Genomic DNA, 13,610 nt, shown 5'->3' with positions numbered 1-13,610 from the left:
ACACTATACACAAAATAATAACCTCATACCAGCATTTTTTCTTACAAAAGGAGTGAAAGACTCTCATTTCAATATTCTATCTCTCGTCTGTGTGTCAACAATCTGCTACATCCATTACTTAATTTCCATAATGTTTTGTTGATATGGAAAATAATAAAACAATAACCTGGTCAACAATATAGAATCCTTGAAACTTGGTAAGAAAGCAATTAGTGCATGTCCAGACATGAAAATAAGATCACAAATAATAAATTTTTAACAGCCAGATGAGTGGGAAGAGTGTCCTATTCACTTACTCAAAGACCAAAAACGGAAATTTATGAAGAACTAGTTGTGCCCCGCAACGTTAATGCTGAAACTCACTATCCATGTGTATGCACCATCTCAAAAGTCATCTCTCTGAGGTATTGAGGCAGGCCCACTTATGGTACACCAAACTGCACGACTGTGTGTGTGTGTGTGTGTGTGTGTGTGTGTGTGTGTGTGTCTGGGGGTGGGATGTACCACGAAATTTTGAGATGATGGGAGAAGCTGACACAATCCATGTCACTCGCAACTCAATCTTTTACTTAAGGAAAGGGAGTAAATAATTTCATGTCTGTTTTTGACAGACCTAGCACAGAAAAGATCATAATTTTCCCAGTTTCTGGTGTATGGAAAGCCAGAAATCTACTGTAAATAAGCCTCTGTAAACAAAGTTCTGAGACTTCCTGTTCTTTGTGTATTTGTAGAGATTTCTGGATCTCTATACATGCAAGAAGCCAACGTAGAGCTGCCTGTGCAAAAAACATGGTGTGGCCTTATGAATACCTGCCACTTTTAACATGTCCTTGACTCTTTATTTACAGTGATCGAGAAGGCCACTTTCAAAGGGAATGCCAAGCATCTGAACTGAAAAGGCAAGTTTTTTGGAATGATGATAATTCATGGTATTATCAGCATCATCTCTCCTTTGGGTCCACTGATGGTTATGGTGGCTTGCGCAATATGCTTTCTCAGCTTTGTCATGTGTAACCTGGCGCCACAGCACAGCCTTGGTGCACCCAGGTTACGCATCAGTGTGACAGGCATCCATGGTCTAGGGGTAGCATCTTTGACTGTTAACCAAAACCTCCTGGGTCATGGGTTTAACCTGCCACTGCTTAATTTTTGAATAAAAATCACCAGTAAAGGTGATTGAAGACTTTTGACAAGAATTCACCCCTGTTCTACCAACAGCCTTGTCAAAGAGGGTAGAGCAGTGGACAGAGGTTCACAGAACACACTTGTCCTTGGAATGGACAACTGCCCCTAAAAGGTGGAAGAGTCCACAATGATCAATGGTGTGAGAATGCAGAAGGCAATGGAAACTACTGCATTAAAGACACATAATGTGTATCTACAGTGCATGTGGCCCGTAACTGAAGAAGTGTCATGATGACCTCTCCACTGGCAAAGGATTCCAGACTAGTCCCCCATTTGGATCTCCGGGAAGTGACTGCCCAGGGCGATGTGACCATGAGAAAAAGACTAAATAACCAACAAAAGGGTAACATTCTATGAATCTGGGCATGGAATGTCACAAGTCTGAATGTGGTAAGGAAAACTGCAAAATCCGAAAACGGAAAGGCTAGGGCTCGGTCTAGATATAGAGGTGGTCAGCAAATCGAAATGGAAGGAAGACAGGGATTACTGGTCAGATGAATATAAGGTAATATGAACAGCAGCAGAAAAGGTACAACACGAGAAGGATTTGTTATGAACACGAAGGTAGGGCAGAGAGTGAATTATTGTGAACAGTTCGGTGATAGGTTGTTCTCATCAGAACCAAGAGTGACAACAATACTTCAGGTATACATGCAGATGTCTCAAATAGAAGATGAAAAGAGAGAGGAAGTATATGAAAATATCGAACAGATATTCAGCACATAGATGGAGATGTAAACCTAATAGTCATGAGGTATTGGAATGCAGTTACAGGGGAAATAGTAGAAGAAAGGATTATGGGAGAATATAGGTTTGGTAGCATGAATGAGAGGAGCAAGACTAAGTGAGTTCTGCAATAAATTTCAGCTGGTAATAGCAAATATGGGAAAATTCCAGTTAGATTACTCCATGGTCAGGCAGAGTTTCTGAAGTCAGATATTGGATTGTAAGGTGTACCCAGGAGCAGATATAGACTCAGGTCACAATTTAGTAATGATGAAGAGTTGGCTGAAGATTAAGAAATTAGTCAGGTTCAAATGGCTCTGAGCACTATGGGATTGAACATCTTAGGTCATCAGTCCCCTAGAACTTAGAACTACTTAAACCTAACTAACCTAAGGATGTCACACACATCCATGCCCGAGGCAGGATTCGAACCTGCGACCGTAGCAGTCGTGTGGTTCCGGACTAAAGCGCCTAGAACCGCTCGTCCACCGCGGCCGGCGATTAGTCAGGAAGAATCACTGCGTAAAGAAGTGGGATTCGGAAGTACTAAGGGATGAAGAGGGACGCTTGAAGTGCTCGTAGATTTTAGATACTGAGATAATGAATTTTCTGTAGGTGGACCAATATGAGACAAATGGACATCTCTAAAAAGGCAGTCACAGATGTTGGAAAGAAAAACATAGGTACAAGGAAGGTAACTGCAAAGAGACCATGAGTAACAGAAGAAATATTTCAACTGACTGATGAAAGAGGGAGATAAAAATGTTCAGAGAAATTCAGGAATACAGAAATACAAGAAACTTACAAATGAAATAAATAGGAAGGGCAGAGAAGCTAATGTGAAATGGCTGCATGCAAAATGTGGAGAAAAAATAAATTACAGTAGTTCAAAGGAAAAACACCTTTTGCAAGTTGCACATTAAGTTTTATTGTTTATCTTGTGCACCCAGACTCATTTTGCCTTGTTGTTGTGGTCTTCAGTCCTGAGACTGGTTTGATGCAGCTCTCCATGCTACTCTATCCTGTGCAAGCTTCTTCATCTCCCAGTACCTACTGCAGCCTACATCCTTCTGAATCTGCTTAGTGTATTCATCTCTTGGTCTCCCTCTACAGTTTTTACCCTCCACGCTGCCCTCCAATACTAAATTGGTGATCCCTCGATGTCTCAGAACATGTCCTACCAACCGATCCCTTCTTCTAGTCAAGTTGTGCCACAAACTCCTCTTCTCCCCAATTCTATTCAAAGCCTCCTCATTAGTTATGTGATCTACCCATCTAATCTTCAGCATTCTTCTGTAGCACCACATTTCGAAAGCTTCTATTCTCTTCTTGTCTAAACTATTTATCGTCCATGTTTCACTTCCATACATGGCTACACTCCATACAAATACATTCAGAAACGACTTCCTGACATTTAAATCTATACTCGATGTCAACAATATTTCTTCTCCAGAAACGCTTTCCTTGCCATTGCCAGTCTACATTTTATATCCTCTCTACTTCGACCATCATCAGTTATTTTGCTACCCAAATAGCAAAACTCCTTTACTACTTTAAGTGTGTCATTTCCTAATCTAATTCCCTCAGCATCATCCGACTTAATTCGACTACATTCCATTATCCTCGTTTTGCTTTTGTTGATGTTCATCTTATATCCTCCTCTCAAGACACTGTACATTCCATTCAACTGCTCTTCCAAGTCCTTTGCTGACTCTCACAGAATTACAATGTCATCAGCGAACCTCAAAGTTTTTATTTCTCCCCCATGGATTTTAATACCTACTTCGAATTTTTCTTTTGTTTCCTTTACTGCTTGCTCAATATACAGATTGAACAACATCGGGGATAGGCTACAACCCTGTCTCACTACCTTCCCAACCACTGCTTCCCTTTCATGCCCCCTCGACTCTTGTAACTGCCATCTGGTTTCTGTACAAATTGTAAATAGCCTTTCGCTCCCTGTATTTTACCCCTGCCACCTTCAGAATTTGAAAGAGAGTATTCCAGTCAACATTGTCAAAAGCTTTCTCTAAGTCTACAAATGCTAGAAACGTAGGTTTGCCTTTTCTTAATCTAGCTTCTAAGATAAGTCGTAGGGTCAGTATCGCCTCACGTGTTCCAACATTTCTACAGAATCCAAACTGATCTCCCCCGAGGACAGATTCTATCAGTTTTTCCATTCGTCTGTAAAGAATTCTTGTTAGTGACTTATTAAACTGATAGTTCGGTAATTTTCACATCTGTCAACATCTGCTTTCTTTGGGATTGGAATTATTATATTCTTCTTGAAGTCTGAGGGTATTTCGCCTGTCTCATATATCTTGCTCAACAGAAGGTAGAGTTTTGTCAGGATTGGCTCTCCCAAGGCTGTCAGTAGTTCTAATGGAATGTTGTCTATTTCGGGGCACTTGTTTCGACTCAGATCTTTCAGTGCTCTGTCAAACTCTTCACGCAGTATCATATCTCTCATTTCATCTTCATCTACATCCCCTTCCATTTCCATAATATTGTCCTAAAGTACATTGCCCTTGTATAGACCCTCTATATACTCCTTCCACCTTTCTGCTTTCCCTTCTTTGCTTAGAACTGGGTTTCCATCTGAGCTCTTGATATTTATACAAGTGGTTCTCTTTTCTCCAAATGTCTCTCTAATTTTCCTGTAGGCAGTATCTATCTTACCCCTAGTGAGATAAGCCTCTACATCCATACATTTGTCCTCTAGCCATCCCTGCTTAGCCATTTTGCACTTCCTGTCGATATTTTTTGAGACGTTTGTATTCCTTTTTGCCTGCTTCATTTACTGCATTTTTATACTTTCTCCTTTCATGAATTAAATTCAATATTTCTTCTGTTACCCGAGGGTTTCTATTAGCCCTCATCTTTTTACCTACTTGATCCTCTGCTGCCTTCAGTACTTCATCCCTCAAAGCTACCCATTCTTCTTCTACAGTATTTCTTTCCCTCATTCCTGTCAATTGTTCCCTTATGCAATTTTGCCTTAATAGGTGAAAACAGTACATTAGAGGCCTCTACGAGGTGAGGGCTGTCAGATGAAGTGATGGAAGTAGAAACGGAAGTCAACAGGGATGAGAGAGGGGATCAGCATTAGTCAGAATTTAAAAGAGCTTTTGACAACTTAAGATCAAGTAAGGCATAAGGAATAGGTAACATTCCATTAGAATTTCTAAAGTCATTGTGGGAAGTGGCAACAAAACAACTATTCAAGTTGGAGTGTAGAATGTATGAGACTGCCAATATACCAGCAGAATTTTGGAAAAACATCACCCACAAAAATTCTGAAGATTGCAAGAGCCAACAAGTGCTATAATTATTGCACAATCTGTTTAACAGCTCACATATCCAAGTTCCTAACAAGAATAATATATAGAAGACTGGCAAAGAAAATTGAGTATATGTTAAATGACAATCAGTTTGGTTTTAGGGGAGCTAAAAGCACCGGAGTGGCAGTTCTGATGATGTGGTTGATGATAGAAGCAAGACTAAAGAAAATTCAAGACACGTTCAGAGGATTTGTCGACATGGAACAAGCGTTCGACAATGCAAATGGTGCAAGATGTTCAAAATTCCAAGAAAGATAGGGGAAGATACAGGGAAAGGCCGGTAATATACAATATGCACATGAACAAAGATGTAAACGATAAGACTGGAAGACCATGAACAAGTGCTTGGATTAAAAAGGGTGTAAACATGGATGTAACCTTTTGCTCCTACTGTTCAATCTATACGTCAAAGAAGCAACAATAGAAATAAAAGCGAAACTGGAGAGTGAGATTAAAATGCAAGGTGAAAGAACATCAATGATTTGCTGGTGACATTGCAATCCTTAGTGAATGTGAAGTAGAATTACATGATCTGTTGAACAGAATGAACAGTCTTATGAGCACAGAAAATGGATTGAGAATAAATCAAAGAAAGATGAAAGAGAATAGTCAGAAACTAATCAGATTTGGGTATCACAAAGTAGACAAAGTTAAGGAATTCTGCCACCTAGGCAAAATAACACATGATGGATGGAGAAAATAACACATGATGGATGGAGTAAGGAGGACATAAAAAGCAGACTATCACTGGCAAAAATGGCATTCCTGATCCAGTCCACTAGTATAAAACATAGGCCTTAATTTGTGGAAGAAACTTCCGAGAACGCACGTTTGGAGCACGGCATTGTATGGCAGTGAGTCTGAGTACAGGAAATCTGGAACAGAAGAGAATCAAAGCATTTGAGATGTGGTGCTACAGACAAATGTTGGAATATTAGATGGACTGGTAAGGTAAGGAATGAGGTGGTTTTCAGAGAATCGACGACAAGAAGAAGAGACATGATAGGACATCTATTAAGACATCAGAGGTTAACTTCCATGGAACTAGAGGAAGCTGTAGAGGGTAACAACTGTAGAGGAAACTCAGGACATTTTGCTTCCATGCCACGATGCGTCACCACTGTTATCCATGCCATAGACAGACGTACCAGCTATTAGGTAGGTGGTCGTAATGTTCTGGTTGGTCAGTGTATGTCGTCGTTGGCTTGTGCTGTCCCTCAGTACTGGTGTATGATCTCTTCAGATAATGTGGTTTTATATTTGTTCCAAAAGTGTAATGGGATCTGAGAGACTGCAGATGCTCAACATGATAGCAAAGTGCTCTCTCATCTTGGCTGGCGACCAACACTATATGGCATCTCCATCGTAGCATCTGAGTGGCCATCTTAAAAAAGTCCTACTGCCCCATGTACTTCCTGGAACATGGCTTTTTCCTATCCATCGACTGTTTTCAGGGCCTGAAAACTGTCCTGACACAGGTCAACAGCAACCGTATACCACAGCAATGCACAGTGTAAATTCTGCCCAAGTCTCTCTTTGACACGGAAGCCCTACACACAAAGCTTCCACTCTTTCCGTGACATGTTTCATGCATAATACAGGGTGAGTAAATAAAGTTTCAAGGCTGGTCTCAGAAAACAAAATTTATTGAATATTTTCATATATCAGACTAAAATTCTACAAAATAGGTGCCTTGAGAATCTACACACTGCTGCCAACAAGATTCCCATGGCTGGTAAGCTCCATGGAACTCCTTAACTGGAATGCTGTTCAAAACCCTCGTTGAAGCCTTTTGGGTCACTGTGATGCTATCAAACCGCTACTCTTTCAGGTCTCTCTTCATCCGGGGCAACAAAAAGAAGTCACTGGGTGTGGGGTCAGGGCTGTAGGGTGGCTGCAGCAGCACTGTCACATTGAACCGGGTCAACACTTCAGTTATGGTGAAGCAGGTGTGAACGGTTGCATTGTCATGGTGGAGCACCCAGTTGTCTTTCTTCTCTGGGCAGACTCACCTCATCCGCAATCATCCTGATGTTGAGATGTCGGTCACTGTTTAAAACTTGATGCACTTTGCCCGGATTTTCATCAGTACTGCCCGCTGAAGGTTTTCCAGAGTGCTCATCATCCTACAAGTCCTCGCGGCCATTTTTGAACCTTTTGCACCACATGAAAGCCATGGCACGTGACATGGCGTATTCTTTATAGGCCTCTTGAATCATTTTAAATGTTTCCTTATTGGTCTTGTTCAGTTTACACAAAATTTAATCGAACACCGCTGCTCCAAGAGGCACTGCATTTTGGACACTCCAATTTCTTGATGACATTTAGGAACAGACACTCCCTGCACTCGTGATGTTTCCACTCCAGCATTTTGCTGGCGAATGACGATGCTTGGCTCGCTTAGCCAACACCCACCACCACCTGGTGCAGGCGATAAGACCAGTGTGCGTGCGCACTGCTACTCAGGAAAAAATCAGTGTTGAAACTTTATTTACACACGCTGTATTTTTGCACTTCTCCGTACAACACGGCTTCGGTAAAGTCTTCCGTCTGGCACAGGCCCAAAAATGCAGTGAGGATGACAGAGTCGTGCCACTACTCGAGTGCGTAAACTGGCCTCCATACAGTACATGTACTCACCATTGGGAACTGACTGATTGATTAATTAATTGAGGAGGGGTTATGGAACCAAACAGCGAGGTCATCAGTCCCGCAATTCCAAAGTTACACACAGAAGAAAGAGGGTCTCCTAAAACTGGACAGATCCAATCAGAGGAGTCAAACTATAAAATGAGTGAGTTAAAATACACACAGTAGAAGGTATTAAAGGGTAGCTCAACGTTAGAAACTGGGAAAACAGAGGGATAAAAAAGCGGTCTTTGCAAGGGGGAGTTGTGATGGGTCCCAGACCGAGAGGTCCCAACCACAACCACACTGACCCCATTTCAGGAGTAAAGCAAATCTTATATCTTAAATGTAAACCACTTTTACGGAGGAAACTGAGGACCAGTTCAACCATCTGTGAATCATTGCTAATATTAAATTTAAGGAATCTGGAAGGCTACACTTAGTACGAAGGGCCAAAAGAAGGGGACATTCCACCAATATATGGGATACTGTTAGTCGGACTCCACAACCACATTGTAGGGGTGGTTCAGTATGCAACAGGAAACACTGAGTGAACCTGGTATGACCAATGCACAGACAGCATAAGAGAGTAGACTCCTTCCGAGAGGAGTGGAAAGAAGAGCATCAAATCACAGTAGACTCCTTGATTGTGTGGAGTTTTATTACTGAGAGCGGTAGTGCACCGAATGTCATGTCACTTTTCGGCAAAGAGAGATCTGACGTAGGTCCGCATATCTGCAGTTGGATTCATGGAAGGGAATAGGGATAAGTATCTGAATCTCTAGCCAAATGGTCAACCAATTCGTTCCCTCGGATGATCCCGTGACAGGGGACCCAGGAAAGACAACTGAGCAGGCAGCATGGCCAAGGGCAGAGAAGTCACGGATAACAGAGACCAAAGGGTGACGAGAGTAGGATTGCTTGATAGCCTGCAGGCAGCTCATTGAGCAGGTACATTTTAAAAAACTGTGGGAGGAGGCCTGAGAAACAAAATGTAGGGCCCTGCTGATGGCTAGTAGCTCTGCTGTGAATACAATACACGATCCTGGCTGTAAATAAATAAGATGTGTCACTGTTCCATGCCTCTAGTGAAGCAGCAAGCTCAATATCCGTCATGCCACTTCACTGCTGCTCAAAGTCGCACTATGATATGGCAGTCAGTCTGTTTCTGCATGTCCATCAGTCCTTCCCTGATATTGGTAAAGGCTGGTTTGTATGTGGAGATGATTAAGTCTGATTGGCCATAGCGTCAGACAAAGGAGAATGCATCCTGCATATATTCGTGGACGTAAGATGAAACAGTGTTCACAGACCATCAGGTGAAACATGTAGAAATCCCTGCACGTCACTTTTCTCTTCAGGTTTGGTTGCCCAGTGCCCATGTGTGTTTGAGAAATGATATCCTCCTTTTCATTTCCAAAACATAATGGGATACTAGTCGACACTCGCAAACGCAGCCACGACTTCAGCTGCGGCTGGCACATTGTAGTGGCGTGCGTGCTGTTCACTCGGCATGTGATCCTCATGGATCACCACCTTGCAGCTCTCATGGGCATGCTCTCAAGAGCTGTATTAAACTCATACATCAATACAATGTGATTATGCAGAACTTTTGTGTATTTTCAGTACTGTTACCCATTCAACTCCCTGAGTAATTTGGTAATGTCTATCAGTCTCCGCCTCATCATCTTCCATAAAGTAAAATAAAGTTAACCTGCAGAACTTGTGCTTGACCATTGGTTGGAGGTAAAAGGGATCATGTTGTTGTTGTGGTCTTCAGTCCTGAGACTGGTTTGATGCAGCTCTCCATGCTACTCTATCCTGTGCAAGCTGCTTCATCTCCCAGTACATACTGCAGCCTACATCCTTCTGAATCTGCTTAGTGTATTCTACTCTTGGTCTCCCTCTAAGATTTTTACCCTCCACGCTGCCCTCCAATACTAAATTGGTGATCCCTCGATGTCTCAGAACATGTCCTACCAACTGATCCCTTCTTCTAGTCAAGTTGTGCCACAAACTACTCTTCTCCCCAATTCTATTCAATACCTCCTCATTAGTTATGTGATCTACCCATCTAATCTTCAGCATTCTTCTGTAGCACCACATTTCGAAAGCTTCTATTCTCTTCTTGTCCAAACTATTTATCGTCCACGTTTCACTTCCATACATGGCTACACTCCATACAAATACTTTCAGAAATGATTCCTGACGCTTAAACCTATACTTGATGTTAACAAATTTCTCTTCTTCAGAAACACTTTCCTTGCCACTGTCAGTCTACATTTTATATCCTCTCTACTTCGACCATCATCAGTTATTTTGCTCCCCAAATAGCAAAACTCCTTTACTACTTTAAGTGTCTCATTTCCTAATCTAATTCCCTCAGTATCACCCGACTTAATTTGACTACATTCCATGATCCTCGTTTTGCTTTTGTTGATGTTCATCTTATATCCTCCTCTCAAGACACTGTCCATTCCATTCAACTGCTCTTCCAAGTCCTTTGCTGTCTCTGACAGAATTACAACGTCAATGGCGAACCTCAAAGTTTTTATTTCTCCTCCATGGATTTTAATACCTACTTCGAATTTTTCTTTTGTTTCTTTTACTGCTTGCTCAATATACAGATTGAACAACATCGGGGAGAGGCTACAACCCTGTCTCACTACCTTCCCAATCACTGCTTCCCTTTCAGGCCCCCTCGACTCTTATAACTGCCATCTGGTTTCTGTACGAATTGTAAATAGCCTTTCGCTCCCTGTATTTTACACCTGCCACCTTCGGAATATGAAAGAGAGTATTCCAGTCAACATTGTCAAAAGCTTTCTCGAAGTCTACAAATGCTAGAAACGTAGGTTTGCCTTTTCTTAATCTAGCTTCTAAAATAAGTCGTAGGGTCAGTATTGCCTCACGTGCTCCCATATTTCTACGGAATCCAAACTGATCTCCCCCGAGGTTAGGCCAGATCAGTCAATCATCCAGACTGTTGCCCCTGCAACTACTGAAAAGGCTGCTGCCCCTCTTCAGAAACCATACGTTTGTCTGGCCTCTCAACAGATACCCCTCCGTTGTGGTTGCACCAACGGTACAGCTATATGTGTCGCTGAGGCATGCAAGCCTCCCCACCAACGGCAAGGTCTATGGTTTGGAGGGGGATCATATTTCATGGTATACTTACCCTTGCACTGCAAAGGTCAGTGAAAACCCAAGCATGGTGAAAATTCTACCAGTCTCTCAGGAGGTCATGTGAAAAAATAAATTGTATTTTATTATAAAGCTAGGAACCTCAGTGACACATCAGACTTGCCAAAACATAACTCCTTTAAAGGATAGACCGAGATCCTACAAACCAACAAAATCACCAAAAAGACTGCAAATAACTCAAATGTAACAGAAAAGCCACTTCAATGCATGAAAAGCTCACTTTCGATATGTAGAAAAAGTTGAAATCACTAAAGAAACTACAAATTACTGAAATCCAAATGAAAAAAAAAAGCAATTTTCAACGATCACGATAGTATCACAATCCAATACACTTCCAGAATCCAAGTTCTCAACATTAATTCTTCTGAACTAAAAAAAAAAAAAATTATGAATTATTCAAATGCAAATAGAAAAGCCAAGTCACTGTTTAAGAATCACAATAATATCAATCCAATACATTTTATTTGTCAAAACTTTTAAAAACTTATCTCTTCGCTAATGCATTCATTTGGCAGTTAAGTTTCAGTGATTATGTTTTATTCGTATTACCCTTCTCACAGAGACAGTTTTTCTTTTTCGAATAAAAGGTAGCCTGGGTGTTGGGTGAAGGGCTAACAAACATTCTCACACAAACTTTCACATTTACAACATATATGGGATTAGGTACAGTGCCATATATTTGTGATCCTGAGATTGGTTCTACTGAGTGTATAATATTTGAGTGCTCCACAGATGTAGTAAAACAATGTTCCTTAATAGCAATTCTGTAAGAACAGAGGATGACCTCAAATAGTTGGAGGAAATGAGTAACAGTGGCTTCAGTATGAGAACATGGTGGCATCAGGTTGTATTTATATGTAAGAGGAAGATGGATTACTAGGAAAATAAAAATAAAACTAGTGTCATTATTCCACTGGCACACCGTTGCACAAAAAGCATTACTAACTAGGATGGAACCAATTGCCTGCCCAGTCTGGAATGTGTTGTCCCTCTTGGAGTGGGAATGGTCTGTCAACAGAGTGAGATTAATGGGATTTATTGTGTACAGAAATGAAATAAAGCCTCTGTGTGACAGAGATAAGAGAACACAGTGATGAAGGTGGAGACACACACCCATGAAGAAAGAGAATACAAAGGAGGTTCACCATGAGAAGACTCAAATGTAATATGAAGATTGTAAAAGTGACCATAAGAATAATGTCAATTATTTTGTAAACGAGCTTAGACAGCTATTATTTGTATTAGCGGAAATTATTTTTATTAATGCTCATGATGAACTTTTAGGTACTTTAAAAATCTGAATTGGAGTGTAAGGTAACTATCAGAATTAATGTAGTTAAATAACCAGAAGTGTGTGAGCACTATGGGCAATACAAGAATGAGCAATATTGTAACATCTTGCCAAAACATTCTTGAGGTGGTCATGAGTAAGGAATGTATTAATGGGAAAAGTCTTAAATGGGAAGCAATTTCTGGCATCATTACAGCAACTTCTGCAATAAGTAATATAAATACAAAATTAGTTTAATTAGTGCAATAAAATACAAGTTTGTTTGGCAACACAGTTTTCTGAACTCTTATTTTAAGAGTAAAGATTAGGTTGTGGGGGTTAAAGCGGACAAACTACACGGTCATTGGTCCTCTACCCATATGAATCTTCATGTAAACTTGTGACAAAGAGGCAGTACATCCATGCGGCAAAAAGGCACTTTAAATGAGCAATACTTAAAGAGACAGAGAGAAAACAAAACACCTTGTGGAAGCTTTAAGGGTCTATAATCAAAAACACATTTTTCACAGAAAACTTTTTGTGTGGGAGTATCCCTATGATGGTGTATTTTAATTACTAAAGGACACATTTTATTCCTATAGAAAAACAAGTATCAAATCACAAATAGTGGATTGCAGTACCTTTACTGCATCCCATGTAAATGTAATCAGGAACTCTAAATCCTGGTGAGATACTGGTTGAAGTAAGATAATTAGAATCATTACAAAATACATTGGAAGTGTCAAGTTTTTCATTTCTAAATCCATTTCAATGTTACTTCAAACTTCCAGGAACATATAAAGCTACTGATAATGTAGAAATACAATAGTACCAATAAGTTTAATGGACTAGGACTAATACTGTTTCAAGCAAATGTGTATATATATATTGAGAATTCACATTTGGTAGTTTTCCTCTTATCTAGACAATGTATTTAAATTTTTTTTCAGACATCAGAAAGTGAATCAAATTAAACATACCTTCCTCTTATCCTTATGATAGCATACATTTGGGTACAGTCCCATACACATCAGGGCTGTTACCATATCAAGTTTTGGGTCTGGTCCACTGAAGTTCAGAGGCTGAGGGGCCATTGATTCCTCTGGAAACCCAATTGACTGCAGTAAATCCTTAAGCTGATTCTGGAAATTTAGTAAGTGATTGATGAAAAGCAAATACACTGAAGTAAATTAGAATTCTAAAAAAAATGTTTTGGCATGTTTAGAGTCAAACAAACATGTAATAGAAAAGTCAAA

The 13,610-nt window shown here is 40.5% G+C and overlaps 1 protein-coding gene across 3 annotated transcripts in view; it reads right to left on the bottom strand.

The window, feature by feature from the left end:
* The window catches only part of LOC124610662 (dosage compensation regulator), a 184,718-nt gene that overhangs the window by 21,451 nt on the left and 149,657 nt on the right, over positions 1-13,610 (bottom strand). For all 3 annotated transcript variants that reach the window (XM_047140176.1, XM_047140175.1, XM_047140177.1), the window contains one exon: positions 13,335-13,496. In XM_047140176.1, coding sequence (XP_046996132.1) covers positions 13,335-13,496 — 162 coding nt within the window. The remainder of the gene's footprint in view (positions 1-13,334; positions 13,497-13,610) is intronic.

Source organism: Schistocerca americana, chromosome 1 (genome assembly GCF_021461395.2).
Source record: "Schistocerca americana isolate TAMUIC-IGC-003095 chromosome 1, iqSchAmer2.1, whole genome shotgun sequence".
In the NCBI taxonomy this organism is placed as follows: Eukaryota; Metazoa; Arthropoda; class Insecta; order Orthoptera; family Acrididae; genus Schistocerca; species Schistocerca americana.
Note: the sequence above shows the minus strand (reverse complement) of the source record. Positions and strands in the feature narration are given on the sequence as shown.